Source organism: Osmerus mordax, chromosome 22 (assembly GCF_038355195.1).
Source record: "Osmerus mordax isolate fOsmMor3 chromosome 22, fOsmMor3.pri, whole genome shotgun sequence".
Lineage (NCBI taxonomy): Eukaryota > Metazoa > Chordata > Actinopteri > Osmeriformes > Osmeridae > Osmerus > Osmerus mordax.
In genome coordinates, this window is record NC_090071.1 from 5,690,723 (window position 1) to 5,708,620 (window position 17,898).

The 17,898-nt window shown below is 46.8% G+C and overlaps 2 protein-coding genes across 3 annotated transcripts; one reads left to right on the forward strand and one right to left on the reverse strand.

Annotated features, from left to right (window-relative positions):
- Positions 1-591: 591 nt before the first annotated feature.
- LOC136966069 (methyl-CpG-binding domain protein 5-like) lies at positions 592-10,933 on the reverse strand. 2 transcript variants are annotated; one of them, XM_067260436.1, is made up of 9 exons: positions 10,821-10,933; positions 10,596-10,698; positions 10,058-10,235; positions 7,636-9,903; positions 5,908-6,161; positions 4,621-5,751; positions 4,340-4,413; positions 3,599-3,674; positions 592-3,088 (listed from the first exon to the last, which is right to left on the reverse strand). In XM_067260436.1, exons 1-9 carry the CDS (start codon positions 10,931-10,933, stop codon positions 3,017-3,019), a joined length of 4,269 nt encoding a protein of 1,422 aa, XP_067116537.1. In that variant the 3' UTR covers positions 592-3,016. The 2 variants fall into 2 exon arrangements, with proteins under 2 accessions (XP_067116537.1, XP_067116536.1); XM_067260435.1 differs by having other exon boundaries at positions 4,621-5,802.
- Positions 10,934-14,260: 3,327 nt separating this feature from the next.
- Positions 14,261-17,834, forward strand: orc4 (origin recognition complex, subunit 4). The gene is made up of 13 exons (XM_067260437.1): positions 14,261-14,320; positions 14,410-14,486; positions 14,653-14,743; positions 15,075-15,150; positions 15,233-15,318; positions 15,447-15,495; positions 15,628-15,779; positions 16,001-16,174; positions 16,263-16,349; positions 16,445-16,553; positions 16,736-16,831; positions 16,910-16,977; positions 17,126-17,834. The coding sequence occupies exons 1-13, from the start codon at positions 14,264-14,266 to the stop codon at positions 17,306-17,308; spliced, it is 1,305 nt and encodes a 434-aa protein (XP_067116538.1). The 5' UTR covers positions 14,261-14,263; the 3' UTR covers positions 17,309-17,834.
- Positions 17,835-17,898: the final 64 nt, after the last annotated feature.

Genomic DNA, 17,898 nt, shown 5'->3' on the forward strand with positions numbered 1-17,898 from the left:
TGAATTCAAAACGTTAGACTATTAACAATTGAAATAGAACTTTAATAACCATTTTTACCAACAGAGAATTGGCTTATTATGTGCAAACTGTTTAATAATGTGCCCAAGACTATGTTTATTGCTACCCATTTAATCAGGCCAGTGCTAGCTGGTACTAATTTGTGTATTTTATGCTGCAATAGAGCCATCTGCTGTCTCATCATTCACCCCAGTTCATGGTGTGTATGTGCTGTCCCAACAGCCTTGAGGAGCAAGAGTTCTGTATGAGAACCGTGAGCTTGTCTTCCAGTCTGTCCCATTTATAGAACACATTACAAAAATAAATAAATATGATAAATATGGAGCCTACACATGAACCCATACGGTTTACAGCACAGCATACATTCTAATTTGATGATTTTGAAGGACTACTGGGAAAATGTGTCAAAACATAGCATACGTGTGAGACTTGTTTCTTGTGATTTTTCACTTCACCACTAGAGGTGAGCATTGAATTAATAAAGGAAAAACACAAATCAGCAAAGAAACCAAAGAAAATGTTCTAAGCTGTCAAAAAAATCAAATTTGACATCAAGTTTTCAAGTAAGAGTGACCAGTTTTTAATATCTTAAACATCTGTGCAACATTGTTCAAATGTTACATCACTGCATGACCTGTAATGTTCACAATATTTACAAAAACATCTGGTTACACAAATCATAAAAATCCAAACAATTAGAAATTATGGACTCCAATAAACTATTACTAACACACACCAACGCAACAAGTGAGATCAAGTGCACATCATACTTCACAAAGTCTATTTTTGTAAAGTATATATTAGTGAGAAAATATATACTTAATTACAAGTTGAATACAACCCTGACAACAACATTTTTGTAAAACAAAGTTCAAAGAGCAAGCAAAGGTAATGGAACACAAGGTAAAACAATAACCTCACTGGCATATCCAAAATAAAACTAACTGCACATACTCGCACACACACGCACAATCTCAGTGAAAATAAAATGAAGACTACACTGATCATTTGAAGAAGGAAAAAAAAATCATTTTTTGTTGCTGACCTGCGTGTGAATACTTTCAACTGAGAAAAACAAACAAAACAATTAACACCGGGACGTTACTGGGTCTTAGTGTTACAAGGTCAGAATGGACTTTACCAAAAGAACACGTGTTCTCTTGACTGCAGACATCCCCATTTAAAAAATCTTGATTAGGCAAGGTATCATCTTGAAAACAAAAAAGTGGGAAACGCTTCTTGCTTGAAGTTACAGTAGTTTGAGAAAACAACGTAAGAAAGTGTATTCTGCATCAAAACAACTGTGAACGAGCCCATCATTGGATGGAAACCCTCTGAAATGCGTAACCCTTGTCTACTTTGTATTGCACTTGACAAGTGTGTAGTGAATGAAATGCTCTGTAACTACAGAAAAACACATATTACAGTAGCTAGACTGATTGCACAATCATGTACAACCTCTATTCCACTGTAGTTTTGTGATAACCTCATGTCATATTAGTATCTTTGCTTCCACTTAACACTAACAGAACACTGAAAGCCAAGGTCTCTAGGGGCAGGTAAGAATTTCTTCATGATGCACAATCGTTAATTTCAACAAATCCACAGATGTTTTAACTATCCTAACTAACTGTCTGAAATAGTGTTATAATATTGTCATAATTAACCATACAGTTTCTGAAGCTGACGTCTGTCTGCATTCTTGGACCGTCATGGACTGGACTTACATGTCCAGGCAAGATATCAATACTCTATTTAAATACTAAACGTTCTGCAAGGAACCAATAAGCTATCAGTTGTGGCCATTTTAGCAATCTTCTGCTGCAACAATTAGCTAGCAGATCTGTAAAAACAAGGTCATGTGTTAAAAAGCAGACTTTTAAATAAAGGAATATTGATGTTAACTGCTAACAGAACACTGTACAAAGATTATTCCCGTGTAAAAAACGCAGACACATATAAGGCTTGAGCTTTTAACTCTTGGTAGTATTATTGCCATCTAGCATATTGTAAAGCTTACAAATAAATATGAAATACTGTACATGAATAAGTTATAACATTAAACAAACAAAAATAAAAACATTTTAAGGCCCCCAATTGAGAAATTATTTCACCATTTCTGAAAACATAGGCAGTTAGTGTTTTTTTTTCTTCACAATCTAGGCTTAGGTCGCATACTATATTGTACAGTACTCTTCAGGATGGTTACTCTATCTTCAGGAGAACTGGCAAGACAATAATAATAATTGAAAATCATAAGAAGGATGAACACAAAATCATATTGCAACAGCTGAATGGTCTTCGACTCCAATGTAGCCTGCAGTTGGGTGAGTTGAGTTAGAAGCACAGACACGTTCGGCTGGTAAAGTTCATTCTGTTTGAACATAAACGAACGCTTACTTGTGTTGAGTGGCTGTCATTTTTCAAGGGGTAACATCATGCCAGTTCACCTGCTGTTTGATACAAAAACAGCAGGTATAATCATAATTGTATAAAAGCTTTACCCTATGCATACAGTCTCAGTGACTGTGTACCGAATAAAAACCAAGACATTGGTACACCTCTGTTTTGTTTTGTACAATAAAAGATAAAATGTGCATTAAGTACGCTTGTACATGACATTATTGTACAATATTTACAAACTTTCTTAATATCATGAAATTTCCGTTTTATCTATATACATATTGAAAATGTATCAGAAATATTTGGACTGTCTATTTTCTTAAATGTAAGATTTTTTTTTTCATTTTGTTTAATATCTTATTCTAACAAAAAATAGTTATTCAGCGAGCTGTAGACAAATTGCAATCGTTGCTTACAGTTTCAAAACTGTATTTGTGATTGGCTTTTCCAGCACCTTCAAAGTCAGTCAGGGAATAAATGGAACAAGAATGTACCACTATCCATATTGTAGCACCTGGTAGGGTTCAAACGGCACAAGGCTTGGTGAACGTTGTTCCAAGGCTGAGTATAGTTCTTAGAACCATGCATTCAATGTTATCTGGAGATCTTTCTTCTCTTGGGCTTGGGCAGCTTCACCTGCTTTTCTCTCGAAGGTAACTGATGAACCTGTTAACAGAGGATTTCTACCATTAGGTCATATTCCATAAAGTGCGCCATACATTTCCCTTCAGCAGCTCAAGAGTATGCATCTGAGAGGCATGCAATCGATGTAGCTTGAGAAACCAGTTTTTCCTTTTGTTGCTAAATGTCAATAGTAATAGTAACAGTAAATGCTATCACTCTAATGCTATCTCCCAGAGCCAGGCCTCCCTCTCAGATGTGGCCTGATGAGATGTGCGCCGGCAGGGCCGCGGGCACAGGTTGAGGGGTGCTGCGGTGTGTTTATGTAACCCTCTGACTGGCAACTCCCTGCTGACACAAAGACAGGCCCTCTGGCTGTCTCTGCTCAGCTTAGCTGGTGGGGAAGTGCACACACTGAAAATATATAGAGAGAGAGCGAGATAGAGAGAGAGAGGGGGGGGGGAGCAGAGCAGGAGGGGGGGGGGGATACAAGGGTTGGGAAAAGGAGAGTAAAAGAAGAGAGAGAGAGGTTTGGAGAGAGAGAGACGTTCTCACCGTGCCCGACATCTTGTCCAGCTCACTCATGGCCTCGTGTATAGCAGCTTCTAAGTGATTATTCAACTTCCCAGCTCTGGTGGAAAAAAAACAAGCAATGTCACAACAGACGACACACAGGTCATTGGACACTTTACAACCCTCTATTCTTAATTTAAGATCCGTATATGTTTATTGTCTGCACCTTCCTGCCACAGTAAATTCCGTGTTTGTGTAACATACATGGCGAATAAACCGAATTCTGATTCTGATTATAATGCGAAAATTCTAGCTGGAAGAATTCTATAGGCTTAGAAGACTATCACTTAACAAATCCACAACTTCCTCCATGCAGACGAGAGGAGAGGAGATGGAGAGTTCTAGGAGGAAGTGAGGGTTCCTAAGGTGAGGAAAAAGGATGAACAAGCGCTGGTTTTTAATCTCCAGCAGTGACTGTGGTTAACTTTTCGAGCTGGGGGTGGGGGGGGGCTAAGGGTGGGTTGGCAGGGCAGCTGCTGTGTAGTCACACACAGAGCACAAGCCAGGTGAGCCTGCGGTCAGTGCTATTCACCTCACCCTAGCAACCAGACTGGAGCTGGTCTGGATGGGGACTACTGAGGGGATTACATTATTCTTTTTACCACAGCATACACACAAGAGTATCCTGTTTCTGTACGCTGATGCTTGTCCTTATAAGAGCTGGATGTCAAGGCAGGAGAAGAAAACACCAAGGATTTTAGTATTCGTTTGATGGCAGCTTACCTTCTGTTCCGTTTCGTGGCTCTTTCAAGTGCCTCCAGGTCATGAGTGAGTGTCTTCAGTTTCTCAGGCTCCACCTGGGCGAAACAAGCAAGAGCAGAACGTCAGCCTCAACATCATCACACCGTTCTAGTGTTTCTTCCTTCACTAGCCAGACGCAAAAAGGAAAATAATCGAATATCAGTCCCTGCTGAGTGCAAACAAATCAAATACTGTACATTTCAAACCGCACACCATTTTCACAGACACAGCGAAGTGATTCTCCTCACTAGATTCCAGCTCACCTTGCCCTGGTCTCGGAGCTGCAAGCTGGTGTTGTGCACCTGTTCCTCCCCGGCCAGCTTGCCCGGCCAGGAGGGGAAGCCGCCCCACACCAGGTCCCTCATGTTGAAGCTCCTGGGCCGGTACTGGAGCAGCTCGGACGAGGGCGAGTCCGGGTGGCGCAGGTCCTCCTCGCTGCTCAGGCTCTTGGTGTCGGAGGGGCTGGGCGTGCAGCCGTTGAAGTGGCCGTTGTAGTGGCCGTACTCCTTGGCCAGGGGGCCCTCCAGGCTGGTGGAGGAGCTGGGAGACTGGTCGTCCCCCGTCAGCTCCTGCCTGTGGGGCCCCAGGCTGTCTCCGTAGCTTCTCACGGAGAAGGGGGCCCCGCCGTTCATGTGGGCGCAGCGCTCCACCATCTGCTCCAGGCGCTCCTTGTAGTTGATGGTGGGCGTCCTGCAGGCGTTGAAGCGGAAGCCGTCGTCCAGGAGGGGGGGGCCGTGGTCTTGGGAGCCATCAGCCGGACACGGGGGAGCGGGGGCCAGGCTGCCCGGACGCTCCATGCAGGGGCTGCTCCTCACCTGGGTGGAGCACTCCAGGAACTCTTCCCCCCCCCAGGAGGCGCTGTGGCCGTCCAGGCCCGAGTGAGCCTCCCCCTCCCACTGTCCTCTGGGGGTGCCGCAGCCCGGGGATCGGAAATAGTCATGGGCTTCTGGCCCTTCACCGGTGCTCTTGCCCTGCTCTGGGTTGTTCTGGGGCAGGCTTGGCCTGGCCTGCCTGGGTCTGTGCTGCTGGCTCAGGGCTGCCTCTGCCTCCTGGTGGCCCCTGTGCATGTGGATGGCCGCACCGGGGAGGCTGACCGGATCCCCTATGGAGGCAGTGAAGGCACTCATGGCGCTGAGGGCGGGCACGGGGCTGGTGTTTGTGGTGCCGCTCACCGTGGTGGTGATCACCACGTGCATGCCCTTGCTGGCGGCGTCCACCACCGCTCTGTAGATGGCGTCCACCGATTCGCCGCCGCCGCCACCTGCCGGTAGCCTGTCAGAGGCCGACACCCCCGGGGGCGGCCCCTCGCCTGGGCCTGGCCGCTCCCCCCGCCCCTCACCAAACTGCGGGTGGGAGAGCATGCCCTGCGATTCGGTAAGGGACGCCATCCCTGCCTGGGAGTTCATTTGAGTTTGGGGGACAGGAACATTGTCAGGTAAACACACCTGAAACAAACAGATTGAGCATCGAGGCTGTTGGGTCAAATCGAACGGCAAAATTGCACTTATTGAGTCAAATGAAACAGCAAAATCGATAGCTGTGGTACAGACCTGGTAGTTCTGGTAGAGACAAGCCATAGAGTTGGAGGAGGAGCTGCAGTCTGGGTAGAGGACTTCAGAGTAGGCCGGGGAGCCCTGAAACCTGGGGAGGCCCTGCAGGCTCTGGTGGTGGAGGGACTGGTGCTGGGCCTGGCCGTGGTGCTGGTACACCTGGCCACCACCACCCCCACCCCCCCCACTGTGGTGGAGCTGCAGGCTGCCCAGCTGGGGGCTGCGCATACCGCAGTTGAGGGACGTCGGGTCACCTGTTTGGGAGCGAAAGTGAACATGTCATCGAACACAATGTTTGAATGTCAACATACTCCCTGTTTTATGGTGACGTAATAAGACGTTGGCAGAATATCATGGAGTCAGAATATCCGTTTTTTGGACCATTTTTGTCACCACGGTGGAAAATGTGCGGAGAATGGCAAAGGGGAGATAAAGGGGAGAGATGGAGAGAGGGGAAATGTGTCTGTGTGTTTGTGTGGGATACGGCCTGTGGCTGGCCACACTAGCTGGGAGGTGACTGGGCCAGCTGGTGCAGTGCTGCAGAGTTAGAGACCTAGCTGGGCAGCTGCGTGCTAAGCTCTCTCTCTCTCCTCCTCTTCCTCTCTCACCTCACTCGTTTCCTGCACGGCCAGCAGCCGGGGATCAGCCACTGAGACCACCCGCTATGATATAGCGATGGTGGTTGCCGGGGAAGTTACTATGGTAACCGCGTGATGATTGGTGGTGCTGTCTGAGGCTTTCGGGGCAGCAGCCTGGAGGCTGGGGGTTTGAGGGACATGATTTAACAGGCCAGGGGAGGAGGTCAGAGCCAGGGCCTGATGCTGGACTGGCTGGCTGGTGGTGTGATGCAGGGGACAGAGGGAGGGAGGGGCTGTGGGCATGAGCTAAGGGAAACATGTGACCAAGATGGGCAGATCAGAGTCCATTTTCAGAGCGCTACAGCCATGGTTTAGCTACACTACTGGTTGTAGGTGTACCTCGCTGTTTATGAAAGTACACCTTTTGAAACGGTGGATCGATCCTAGCATTGGCATGAGGGAAATGGAACCATGTCTCCACCAAAGACATGAAGCCTGGACCAACGACGCAGAGTGAAGACTGAACTTAGCAGCACCTCTGAAGGAATAGCTTACCCACATATTTTCAATGGCGTTTAGTCTACGAAACTGAGATGTACAGACTACACGAGCCAAATACAGTCACATTCAACACTGCTGGCAGAAAGAGGGAGAAAAAAAAAAAAAAAGTCTATTCAGTTATGTCAAACCACAGACACGTAGGGCCTAAAACCCTTCAAAGGCTGCTCTCCCAGCTCCATTCACGACCCACCGTTACTATAGCTACCAACTAGCTCAGAAAAGCTTTTTAGTATATCTGGGCTGTGTTTTTTTTCCCTTTCCTTTCTTAACGAGGGAGGCAGATCCTATTTTCGTGTTGATCTGAAACTGAGCTGGTGCATTAACAAAACGAAGACGGCACCATCGATGTGTTCTTAAGCCTGGTCTCAAAATGTAAACGGGCAACATCTCCTCTTCCACGCAAAGCATTGGGAAACCTTAAGAAAATTATATTCTTCACAAGCACTGCCAACTAACTACCCCACAGAAGACTTAGCCCCATTCCAGTGTGAAACTATTTGATTCACCCACATAAATGGGTTGAATCTGACACTGAAAGTGATTGTGAGGCTACTGTGAAGAACATAATACCCTTCTCAGTGGCCCTTACCTGGATTAGAGAGAGGCTGGCCACAGCTCCTATCGTTGCTGTTGACGGCCATAGCCGACTGGTTGGTATGACCCAGGGTGCTGTGGAGGAGGTTCTGCTGCTGGGGGTGGTGGCTTGGGTGGGACAAGGGAGGTGGGTTGATGTTGGGCTGCCCCAGAGACAAGCTGTCTGGGCCTCCGGGCCCACCAGGCCCCAGAGGGCCACAGTTCCCTAGCGATGCAGCCTGCATCTGGCTCATCATCCCTGGGAACTGGCTGTGGCCTCCTGGGTCCATGGTCTGGCAGTGCAATCCATCCCCCTGGCTGAGGAGTCTCTGCTGGGAGAGGAAACTTTGCTGCGAAACTGCTGGAGCCATGTGCCCATCGCTGTAGTGCATCTGACCTGGGCCGGCCGGCCCTGGCCGGTGGTTCCCAGCCATGTGGGAACTCTGGCAGCTCATAGACTGGAGCAGCTGGGCCATGGAAGTGTTGGGCGGTAGGCCCCCGAGCCGGGACGCCTTCCTCAGCTGTTCTGCCGGGCCGTTGGGCATGGGCCCTCCCATGGTGGGCTTGTTGAGCATGTTATAGACCATGCTGTCGTGGTTAGGGGTACTGTTGGCCTGCTTGCGCTTGCGGAGAGGGTCTCTCTGCTGGGCCATGAGCTTGTCCCGGAGAGCGGCCCTTCCGCTCTGGCCCTCAGACATGGTCAGCAGCATAGTGGAGTTGGGGGGCAGCATGGGGTTTAAAGTGCTGTGCCCCTCCGCGCTCCTAATGGCGCCCAAAGGGCCCGGATGACCACTGCCGCTGTTACCGCCCGTGTTCCCACCCCCCACCCCACTCCCCAGGCCATCTGCGCCCCCCAGGCCAGCACCTCCACCACTGTTGCTGTTGCCACTCAGTTTGTTTTGATTTGCTAGCTGTGCTTTGGCTGCTGCTGACAGTAAGCTGCTCGCTGGGAAGGAGGCAGCGTTCTGCTGATTCAGTATCTGGTTGAGAGGCATCCCCAGCAGGCCTGGGTGGCCCTTCTGGGGGGCACTGGTGCCCGAGGTGGGGGGGAACATGGGATTGTGCTGGGTGCTGATGGTGTTACTCATCCCAGACAGAAGCTGGCTGGGCATGTCTTTGTACTGGTGGAGTGCGTCGGGCTTGGCTGAGGGGCTGGAGGGCATGGCAGGACGGGGGGAGCCCATGGCAGACCTGGGGGAGCGAGGAGGAACCTTCATACCACCGCCTGGAGCCTGGGGCCCCGAGGGCATGACGAAGTTGCCGTGGTCGGAGGAGGTGGAGGAGGACCGCGAGCGGTGGGGTGAAGCCTCCATCCTGCCCAGAGCCGGCCCTGCCATGTGCACTGGGGAGGTGACAGGGGAGGGGGACATGGAGGCGGTGGCCTGCTGAGTCCTTTGAGAGTGGCCCATCGGCCCAGGCTTGACTGAGGGTAAAGGTAGGTTGCTGGGCAAAGGGACAATGGCAGGGGGGATGTTTACATTCATCATTGGTACCTGAGAGTGGATACTAGGTTGGAAGTTGGAGGTGTTGGAGTTTGTGGAGCTCTGACCAATGGACTTACTGGGGATGGGGTCCAAGATGCCTAAAGGGTCTTTTTCAGAGGTCATCTGCTTTTTCTGGAGGGCACAGGAAGGAGGTATCGCTGGCGGGGGCCCAGGGTGAGGGGCTGGCTGTGTTTTGTGGTGAAACGGCATACGTGGCATATCCATACTTGGAGGGAAGTTCCCTCGGGGCTTGTTCATGACTGGGCTTTTGGCAGTGGCAGTGGGAGAGAGGGGCGTGCTAGTCCTCCCTGCCATAGCGCAGGATGGCTGGGCTGCAGGAGAGCCGTGAAGGAGCATGGTAGGTGGGGAGAGGCGAGTCCTGCTACTGCCGTGGAGGGAGCCGGGGCCTGGGCTGTGGCCTCCAGGGAAGCCACAGGGGTTGTTCCGAGGATACCCATCTGGGCTGCCCAGAGAGTCTGTCCTGGGAGACAGAGAGCCATCCCCAAACAGCTGAGAGCTGGAGGAGGGTGGACTCAGCATGGCCCCGTAGCCCGCACGGTACGGAGACTTGGGCCCCGGCTCGCCGTTCCCAAGCCGTTGCTGCCTGGGGTATCCAGGGTAGAGATCCTGATGCTGGGAGCCGCTCATCTCTTGTGGGTAGTGCCGTTGCTGGCCCGCTGCAATCATCATTTTGAAAGGGTTCTTGCAATCAGGAACCACAGGGTTGGACAGCACCTCGTGGGGCCTATTCCTTATTGCTCGCTGTGTTGTGGAATGTGTGGAGGCCATTGCTGTTGCATCTGTAAAGCAGATAAGAAAACTGTTTTTTAAAACTGGGAATATAAATGGGATGGTTCTTCGATTTCTTACAATAACATAGCCAGCATATTTGTAATGGGGGGGGGGGCATCAAATGGCAGTCTAGATTAAAGAGGTGGAAAATGTGCTACATACTTGTACCTCCCCCAGGGCTGTTCAGGGTCAGAGACGGGTGTGTCTCCATACTCTTGTGTAGCGTTTCTACAGCCAGAATCTTTCTCTTGTGGATGCAGAGTTTGGTGACATCTTCATCTGCCCTCACATCCTCCGCTGTCCTCTGTTTGACCGCAGCTCCTGGATCGAAGTTAAACACCTGAGGACGGAGAGAGAGAAAAACAAACTTAAAACATTCCCATTCTGCGTTTGCATTTGAATACAACATTGACATTTTGTCTTCAACCTTGAAAAACCTTGGCTTCCAACTCCTCCTTAGAAGACAAATAAACTGGATGCATCTGGATACCACATAAACAGCCTTCCACCCAAAGTAACTTTCCACCAACTAACAGCACCACAAGGCCTTCCCCCAGAAATGCATGTACATCCGGTCACCAGCTTACCAATAATGAAGCCCCCTCGCTGTGCTCTAAAGTCACCCTTAATCTTCGGCTGCATTTGGACTCCATTCAAGCTACAACTGACAGAAAACACCAGCTGGTGAAAGAAGCCTTACCCTTGGAAGGATAAGTGGGCACTCCAGGCCACACTTACAGGTCCCATCTGTGAGCAGGTAGTTTTTTACCTGCTCTTGGCTCGACAGCACAGATCCACTAGGGCTGCAGGTTACAGGGGAACGAGATGAAATCAAATGATTGCCGCAAGGCGGACCACAAAGACATCAGGTTATGGGCGTTCACTTACTTATATCCCTGTAAAAAGGTGGTTGAGGGGGTCTTACCTTATGTAGTGGACACCACTGGGATCCACCTTGCGCTGCCAGTTGATAGGGATCTGGACCGGGGCAGTCTTCCCTTCCAAACCCCCTCCCTCACGATCCTTTCCTCCATTCATTGCTCTGGTTTTGCACACAACACCTCAGAGGATATTACACGTCAGCCATTGTCTTCACAACACATGTCATCGTAGTCTTCCAATGGGGAGGCCTGTGTGCTGCAATTTCCCTTGCAAAGTTGGATGCTTGGCAGTACGGGCTGGATCAGGGGTGAGGCACGCTCCCTGCAAATGTTACCCTTTAAGGTCCTTCATAGCCACCCTACTAAATGGCAATAAGAGTTCCATAACTCTATCTTCCATTCAGGGCCATAGACACTGAATCCGATTCAGGAAGACCACGCAGCAACATAGGTGAGAGATGGAGTGAATCATGGGAAAAAAACACTGTGCTGGCCCATAACTGGCCAGAAACATGTCCATCGGTTTCAGAGATTCAGATTCTCTCTCTTCGTACAGATATCAATTTGACGACAAAAGTAGTTTTCCTTCAGTGACTCCACACCCCACGAGAGATGACATCTTAGTGTCGTGGTATTCCCATGGTTCCTGAGTAGAAACAAAAAAGCATTTGCGAAAAATAAGACACAGAAAGGATTGAAGTGAGATGTGATAACCATCAAGCGGTTTTAGCTACAGTTTACAATACATTAAAGGTTGCATTCAATCTAATCAATGCTCTGCTTAGCTACAAACAATAGACCAGGGCTCTTGTTTTTGAAGCCATGCAGCTGCCATAGGCTGGCCTTGAATGTGAGAGGGCTGCAGCGTCATACCCTGGCTAATCCCTGCCCCAGTGCTGACTCATAACTGTCTGTGGCTCTAGAGTCTAGATGGACAGGAGATCTCAAGCACACAAGATGTATCTGGAGTCCAGGTATTATGACCATTCAGTCACACGCTTAATGCTGACAGTAGCCTTCCGCTACAATTACGCTGTATGATAATTATACTCAATTGTGTGCTGTGACAGAGACGAACTGAAGGGCTTAACTCATTTTGTACAATTTTTTACAAATGCAGCAGTGACCACAAACATAGGTACTCAGTGGACACAAAAAGTCATAACATACAGAACATTTTGCAAGCCTTCATGTAGAATGACACAATACATGTGTGCAGTCATTGCACAAGCCTATGGGGTTCAGGTTAGTTTTCCAACAGACAACATTGTCTAACTTTATATATATATTTTAGAGATGCTGCAATGGGACAATTGAGTATGGCAGTCTGACATATGAGTTTGAATGCGTTGCCAACTCAACGCACTAAATAGGGTCATAACAATGCCTAGCCCTATATAACAGTAGAGCTAACAGTTGACTACACAATTGTGAATGCAGTCTCCGTGTTGTGTCCAATGCAGAAGTGGCAGGCTTCACTTCTGTGATGAGAATGTTCGTTTCTTGGTATCGAACCAAATGTACATTGGTCATTTGGTATTTCTCAGGGGGGAAATACTGTGACTTTCTCAACCCCATCTAACTGACAAAGTGGTAATATACTGATAAACGCCATATATTATAGCTATCAAGTTGCATTTCAATTTCAGCTACCGCGCAGTTCTTTCTTATTTTGCAGATTTGGACATAGATATCCAGCTGGCTAGCAAGCTACAAAGTTAATAACTAGATAGCCAACTGTCTAGATAGCACGCTAACGAACCAAAACAATGTAGCTAGAGCTATTATTAGCTAGCTCGCTAACACAGTTGACGTTTGCTAACTTGTCGAGGCCACAAGCTAACGCGACTGAAATTTCAGATAGATAGCACGGTTACAAGATAATTAGCGACTAGCCTAACAAGCGGGCCTTTTTGGCTTCGTAATCGTAAAGGCTTTCTGTCCGAGTGCCTTACTATACTGCCAGATCGAATTGCTCTATATCTTAGGCTAGATAGTAGAAAATGAATTACAGTCAGCTAGCCTAGCTTTGTAGCAAAATAGCAAGTTCACTTACGTTAGCAGAGTAACTAGCTAACTAACTAGCCAACACAAACCCTACTGTTGTTGGCAGGCACATACTTTCAACTTAATTCCACGGTAGAAACACTACGATTACATCCAGACTTTATAGCTCGAACAATATTTTCGGGTGAGTAAGTGTTGGGTTGCTTGAGTATTTTCTTACAAATTATCCCCATCTGAGTCCGATCCAAAGAACTAGGCTAGCAGAGGATCTACAGTAGCTGATTAGCCAGCAATCGTGTTGAGCTAGCTAGGAGAGCTGCGTTGCAAAGCTAAGGGGCTAAAGAACCTAAGGCTTATGCTAGCTAATCTATTCCAAAGTAAAGTATAAAAATTACTTTCACAATTCTTCCAATATCAAACGAATTTGTTAATTGATGTACGTGCTAATAGAGTGGGTTTCAACAACCTGCGGTGAGCTTCTGTCTCTTTAAAAATAAAAATAAAAATCCCAACGTTACCTATCGACAACTGTCTCTGGTTCTCCTAGGTTTGGGATGTGAAGATGGAGTGGCATAACGCGCTTGCGCTGCAGAGGAGTGGAAGATAAACCAAGAACATGTAGCAAAATCAAGATCTGCGCGAAGTGTGTACTTTACTCAAACACATTACACAAGTCTAAAATATTTGTTCATAGTAAATACATTACAAAATGTACAATTTGATGTGAACGAATAAGAATGTGTGGTGACAACATGTTTATCACGACCACCACAACAGTTCAACTGTATCACGTACACACAGAGGACGTAACCTCTCACTTATGGAACTGACAACTCCTCTTTTAATCAAATACATATTGTCGTAGTCACCCTCAGCTATTATCATGACCAGCTGCACATCCTAGTATCATGTAGTTAAATTAAATTGCAATTGTATGATCTAAATGTAAAAATAATTTACATAAAATAAAACTGCAATTAAACACACCTACACGCACACAAACTACCAGGTATATTCTAGTGCTACACATTACTTAGGTTGAATATTTAATGTTTTCATACATCGTCTTAGCACTTAACCCGGAAATTGGTTGGAGTTGGAGACCTCGTTTCAGACGGATCTTAGATTGTTTTGAGTGTGACTTCCCGCGAAGACGACGTCACAGCAAACCGATATCTAGGTTAAAAGACAAACTTCATTGTTTTGCCTGCATTAGTCTGTGTCATTTATTATTTATGAACTAAGACCACTATTTGATAAAGAATGCTGCCTTGCTTTTGGCTGGGCTGCTGTAGCCTATTGGTGGTTATTTAACCAGATAGCTAGCTGTAGCTTGCTAACGCATGCAAAGTAGCTACTGTATCTAAAGAATCGACATATTAAACTAACCCGTAAACTTGCTGCTGCTATTATCACATGGAGCGCATAAAGTTGTGTGACACTACTGTTGTGATCACTGACTGTTTTCTAGGTTGGTGGAATGAGTAAACGAAAGGTAAAGGAATTGCACCTAACAGTTGGAGAATGCATCTCACAGGTTTGTATGTGTTTGGTCTATGGCAGTTTCCTAATCATCAGCGCATACCTACTCAAAAGGTTTGCTAAGCCGGTAATGTATATTTTCAGGTTCAGCGACTGTTAAGAGAGCGATTCTGTCATTTCAAACTTCCCAACGAGCCACAGGGAATGGAATCTCAACATAAGTAAGCCTGCCTGTCTCTTACCCCGAATCCAGAGCTGTAGATTTGAATCTCTGAAATCTCTCTTGGCTACTGGTCCCTGGCCACACAGTGCTGGACAGGTGGCAACTTTATGATGGATCAACAGTTGATGTGCAGAGTCGGTAATTGCATTGTCCACATCTTTAAGACATCTTCTGGAGCTTCTTAAGAGGACTGCGGTCCATGGGGAGAGCAACTCTGTAATCATCGTTGGACCAAGAGGAGCAGGGAAAACAATGGTACTACAGTGTTTCCTTATATTCAGCACAAGCTGCCTTCTTGGCCACATTAGCTTTACTTGGCTGTGCCATCAATCATTGTTCAGATCCAGTTAAATCGTCTGCAAGCACAATACAATTAATCAGAATCAGAATTTGGTTTATTCGCCATGTATGTTATATATAAACACGGAATTTACTGTGGCAGGGAGGTGCAAACACTAAACATATACAAATGTTAAATTAAGTAAAGGTACACAAGATTAACTATTCCTAAGAACTAAACAATCTAAGAATTAACATTTGATTAGTAACTCAAATAAATATGATCCTCCTCTGACCCCCTTCTCAGCTCCTGAATCGTGTCTTGAGTGAGTTGCTGGAGGTGAATGAAGTGAAGAAGAATGTCTTACAGGTTCATCTGAATGGTAGGCAATCAAAACCTCTACCATAGTATTCTGCACCGGCTGTCCAGCATACCATATTAACAGCTTCCTCCTGTCTGTCCAGGCCTCCTACAGACTGATGATAGAATAGCCCTCAAAGAAATAACACGCCAGCTTCACCTGGAAAATGTGGTCGGGGACAAAGTGTTTGTAAGTGTACACAACCACCCATAGAGATGCAGAATGTTATTGTTGTGAGTGACCAGTGCTCTGAAGTCCAGCACAGCCTCTGTTTTACTTGGGTGATTCTCCCTGGGCAATGTTTTTTATTTATTTAGGGAAGTTTTGCAGAGAACCTGGCATTCCTGCTTCAGGCATTAAAGAAAGGTACCTTTTCAGAATGTATTTTGCTTATTCGTACAAGGGTACTACTGGAAACACCCGTTTTATAGGTGTTTTGTAATGTGGCTGTGCTGTTTGTTGTGGACCTTCCAGTGTTACCTCTCTCTTAATGTCCAGGTGATCGTAGCAGCAGTCGTCCTGCCCTCTTCATTCTGGATGAATTTGACTTGTTTGCTCACCATAAAAACCAGACCCTTCTCTACAACCTCCTGGACGTCTCCCAGTCTGCCCAGGCCCCCGTTGCTGTGATTGGACTCACCTGCCGGCTGGTATGTCGTCGTCCCCCCCGTCCCCCCCCCCACCCTCCAGCTACCTCTTTTCTCTATCATATGCACCTCCAACACCGTTACTTCATCTTGATTGGGCAAGATTTAAAGGGGGGGACAAGGGTCATCTTAAGTTAGGATTGAGAGTCTCAGGAATTGCCACGCAGGTGCTCAACACCCATGTTCATGTCTTCACCACCCTTGTTTGCGTCTCGGTCGTCCAGGACGTGCTGGAGCTGCTGGAGAAGCGAGTCAAGTCCAGGTTCTCCCACAGGCAGATCCACCTGCTCAGCAGGCTGAGCTTCAAGGGGTACCTGGAGGCTGTGTGCACCCAGCTAAGCCTTCCCCAGGACTTCCCTGACCCCCGCTTTGCTCAGGACTGGAACGCCAGCATCAAGGTTGGAGGGGAGGGGGGCACGGTTGCAAATAGATTGTGGGGAAAATATGCTGGAGGGAAAATAACGTTTTTTTTCTCTCTCTCCCCAGACACTGTGTGAAGACAAATTGGTTGTGGATGTTCTACAAAGGCATTTCAACTCCAGCAAAGATTTTCGTTCTCTGCATATGTTACTGGTAAGGACGGGTCGTGTTTCATTTGTCATCAGATAAACATCAGTTCATTCTCACTTTGACAAAGAGTAATGCATGTTCTGGGCTGTTCTGTGCAGATGCTTACATTGAGCCGTGTGACTGTATCAAAACCCACCATCACAGCCACAGATATCCTGGAGGCCAGTCGAGTGTGCATGGTCGACTCCAAAGCCAACATTCTCCATGGTAAAGCCCAAATGTGTCTGAGGGCTGCATTACCAAACCTCCTATGTATTAAATCTCAGTTGCTCCTGTCTCAATGAATGTCACACTTCAGGGTGGATGAGATTTCCGCTCATCTCCCTACAATGAAGACACAAGTCCCATCCAGTTGTTGAAGGAAACTTAATACTTTGCCTCTTTCTCAGGTCTGTCCATTCTTGAACTTTGTCTGATAATTGCAATGAAACACCTAAATGACATCTATGACGGAGAGCCCTTCAACTTCCAAATGGTTCACAATGGTAATCAATCAACAACTGGTTCTTCTAACTAGTTTGAAATTTCTCCGGCCATACTTTTAACTATTCCCTTACTTTTAGAGTTCAAGAAATTTCTGCAGAGAAAATCCCATTCCATTCATAATTTTGACAAGCCAGTCGTCCTGAAGGTGCTTATGAGCGATCTCTTAGTACAACTAGTATTGATAAGGACATAAGTAAAACAAAAACAAATCCAAAATCAAACCTTAATTCATACATTTACGGTTAAAACATGGTGTCTTTGGCTGTCCCTCTAAAACACTTAATCTCTTTCAGGCTTTTGAGCACTTGCAACAGCTAGAACTCATCCAGCCCATGGATGGGTCTACAGCTAAGGTCCAGAGAGAGTACCAACTCATGAAGCTCATGCTGGATCACAGCCAAATAATGGAGGCCTTGCAGAAATACCCACAATGCCCCACTGATGTGAAACAGTGGGCAATGTCTGCGTTTGGTTGATGGTTTGTTTCTGGACAGTTCCCACTCCACCTGAAAGATAAGGACCAAGCTGAAAGAGCACTTATAAGTCACTACTAAGTCATCAAAACTTTCAGAAATGTTCCAGAAGCCTGCTTTTCTTGCACCTGCAGGGGGAGTATTGAGATAGACTGGAGACACGTCATGCTGCTTTTCTTTCAAATATCAAAACGAAAGCTTTAGTAATAGACATTGTCAACTCATTTGTATTCTAAACATTTGCCGTTTCAGTAAACCAATCATTTTGAACGCATACGTTTGTGTTGAGATTTATCTTGAAATGGGGATAGCACCACTGTGTGGTCAATGTTGGACCTAATAACATAACTGGAAAAATTCCAGAACCAAGACACCACGTAGAGCAGTCACTATACTTTATTTCAAGGGGAATAGCATACTATTTCTCTGTACAATATTTAACAATCACTTCTAACCAGGCCACTGAAACACTTGGTGAAATACTCACAAAGCAATTAAATTGGCAAGTCCACTGGGTAAATGTACAGTCAATTGTGCCTAATATGCACTGACTATCGGCAGATACTGAGAGTCCAAACAAACTTATTTTAGCT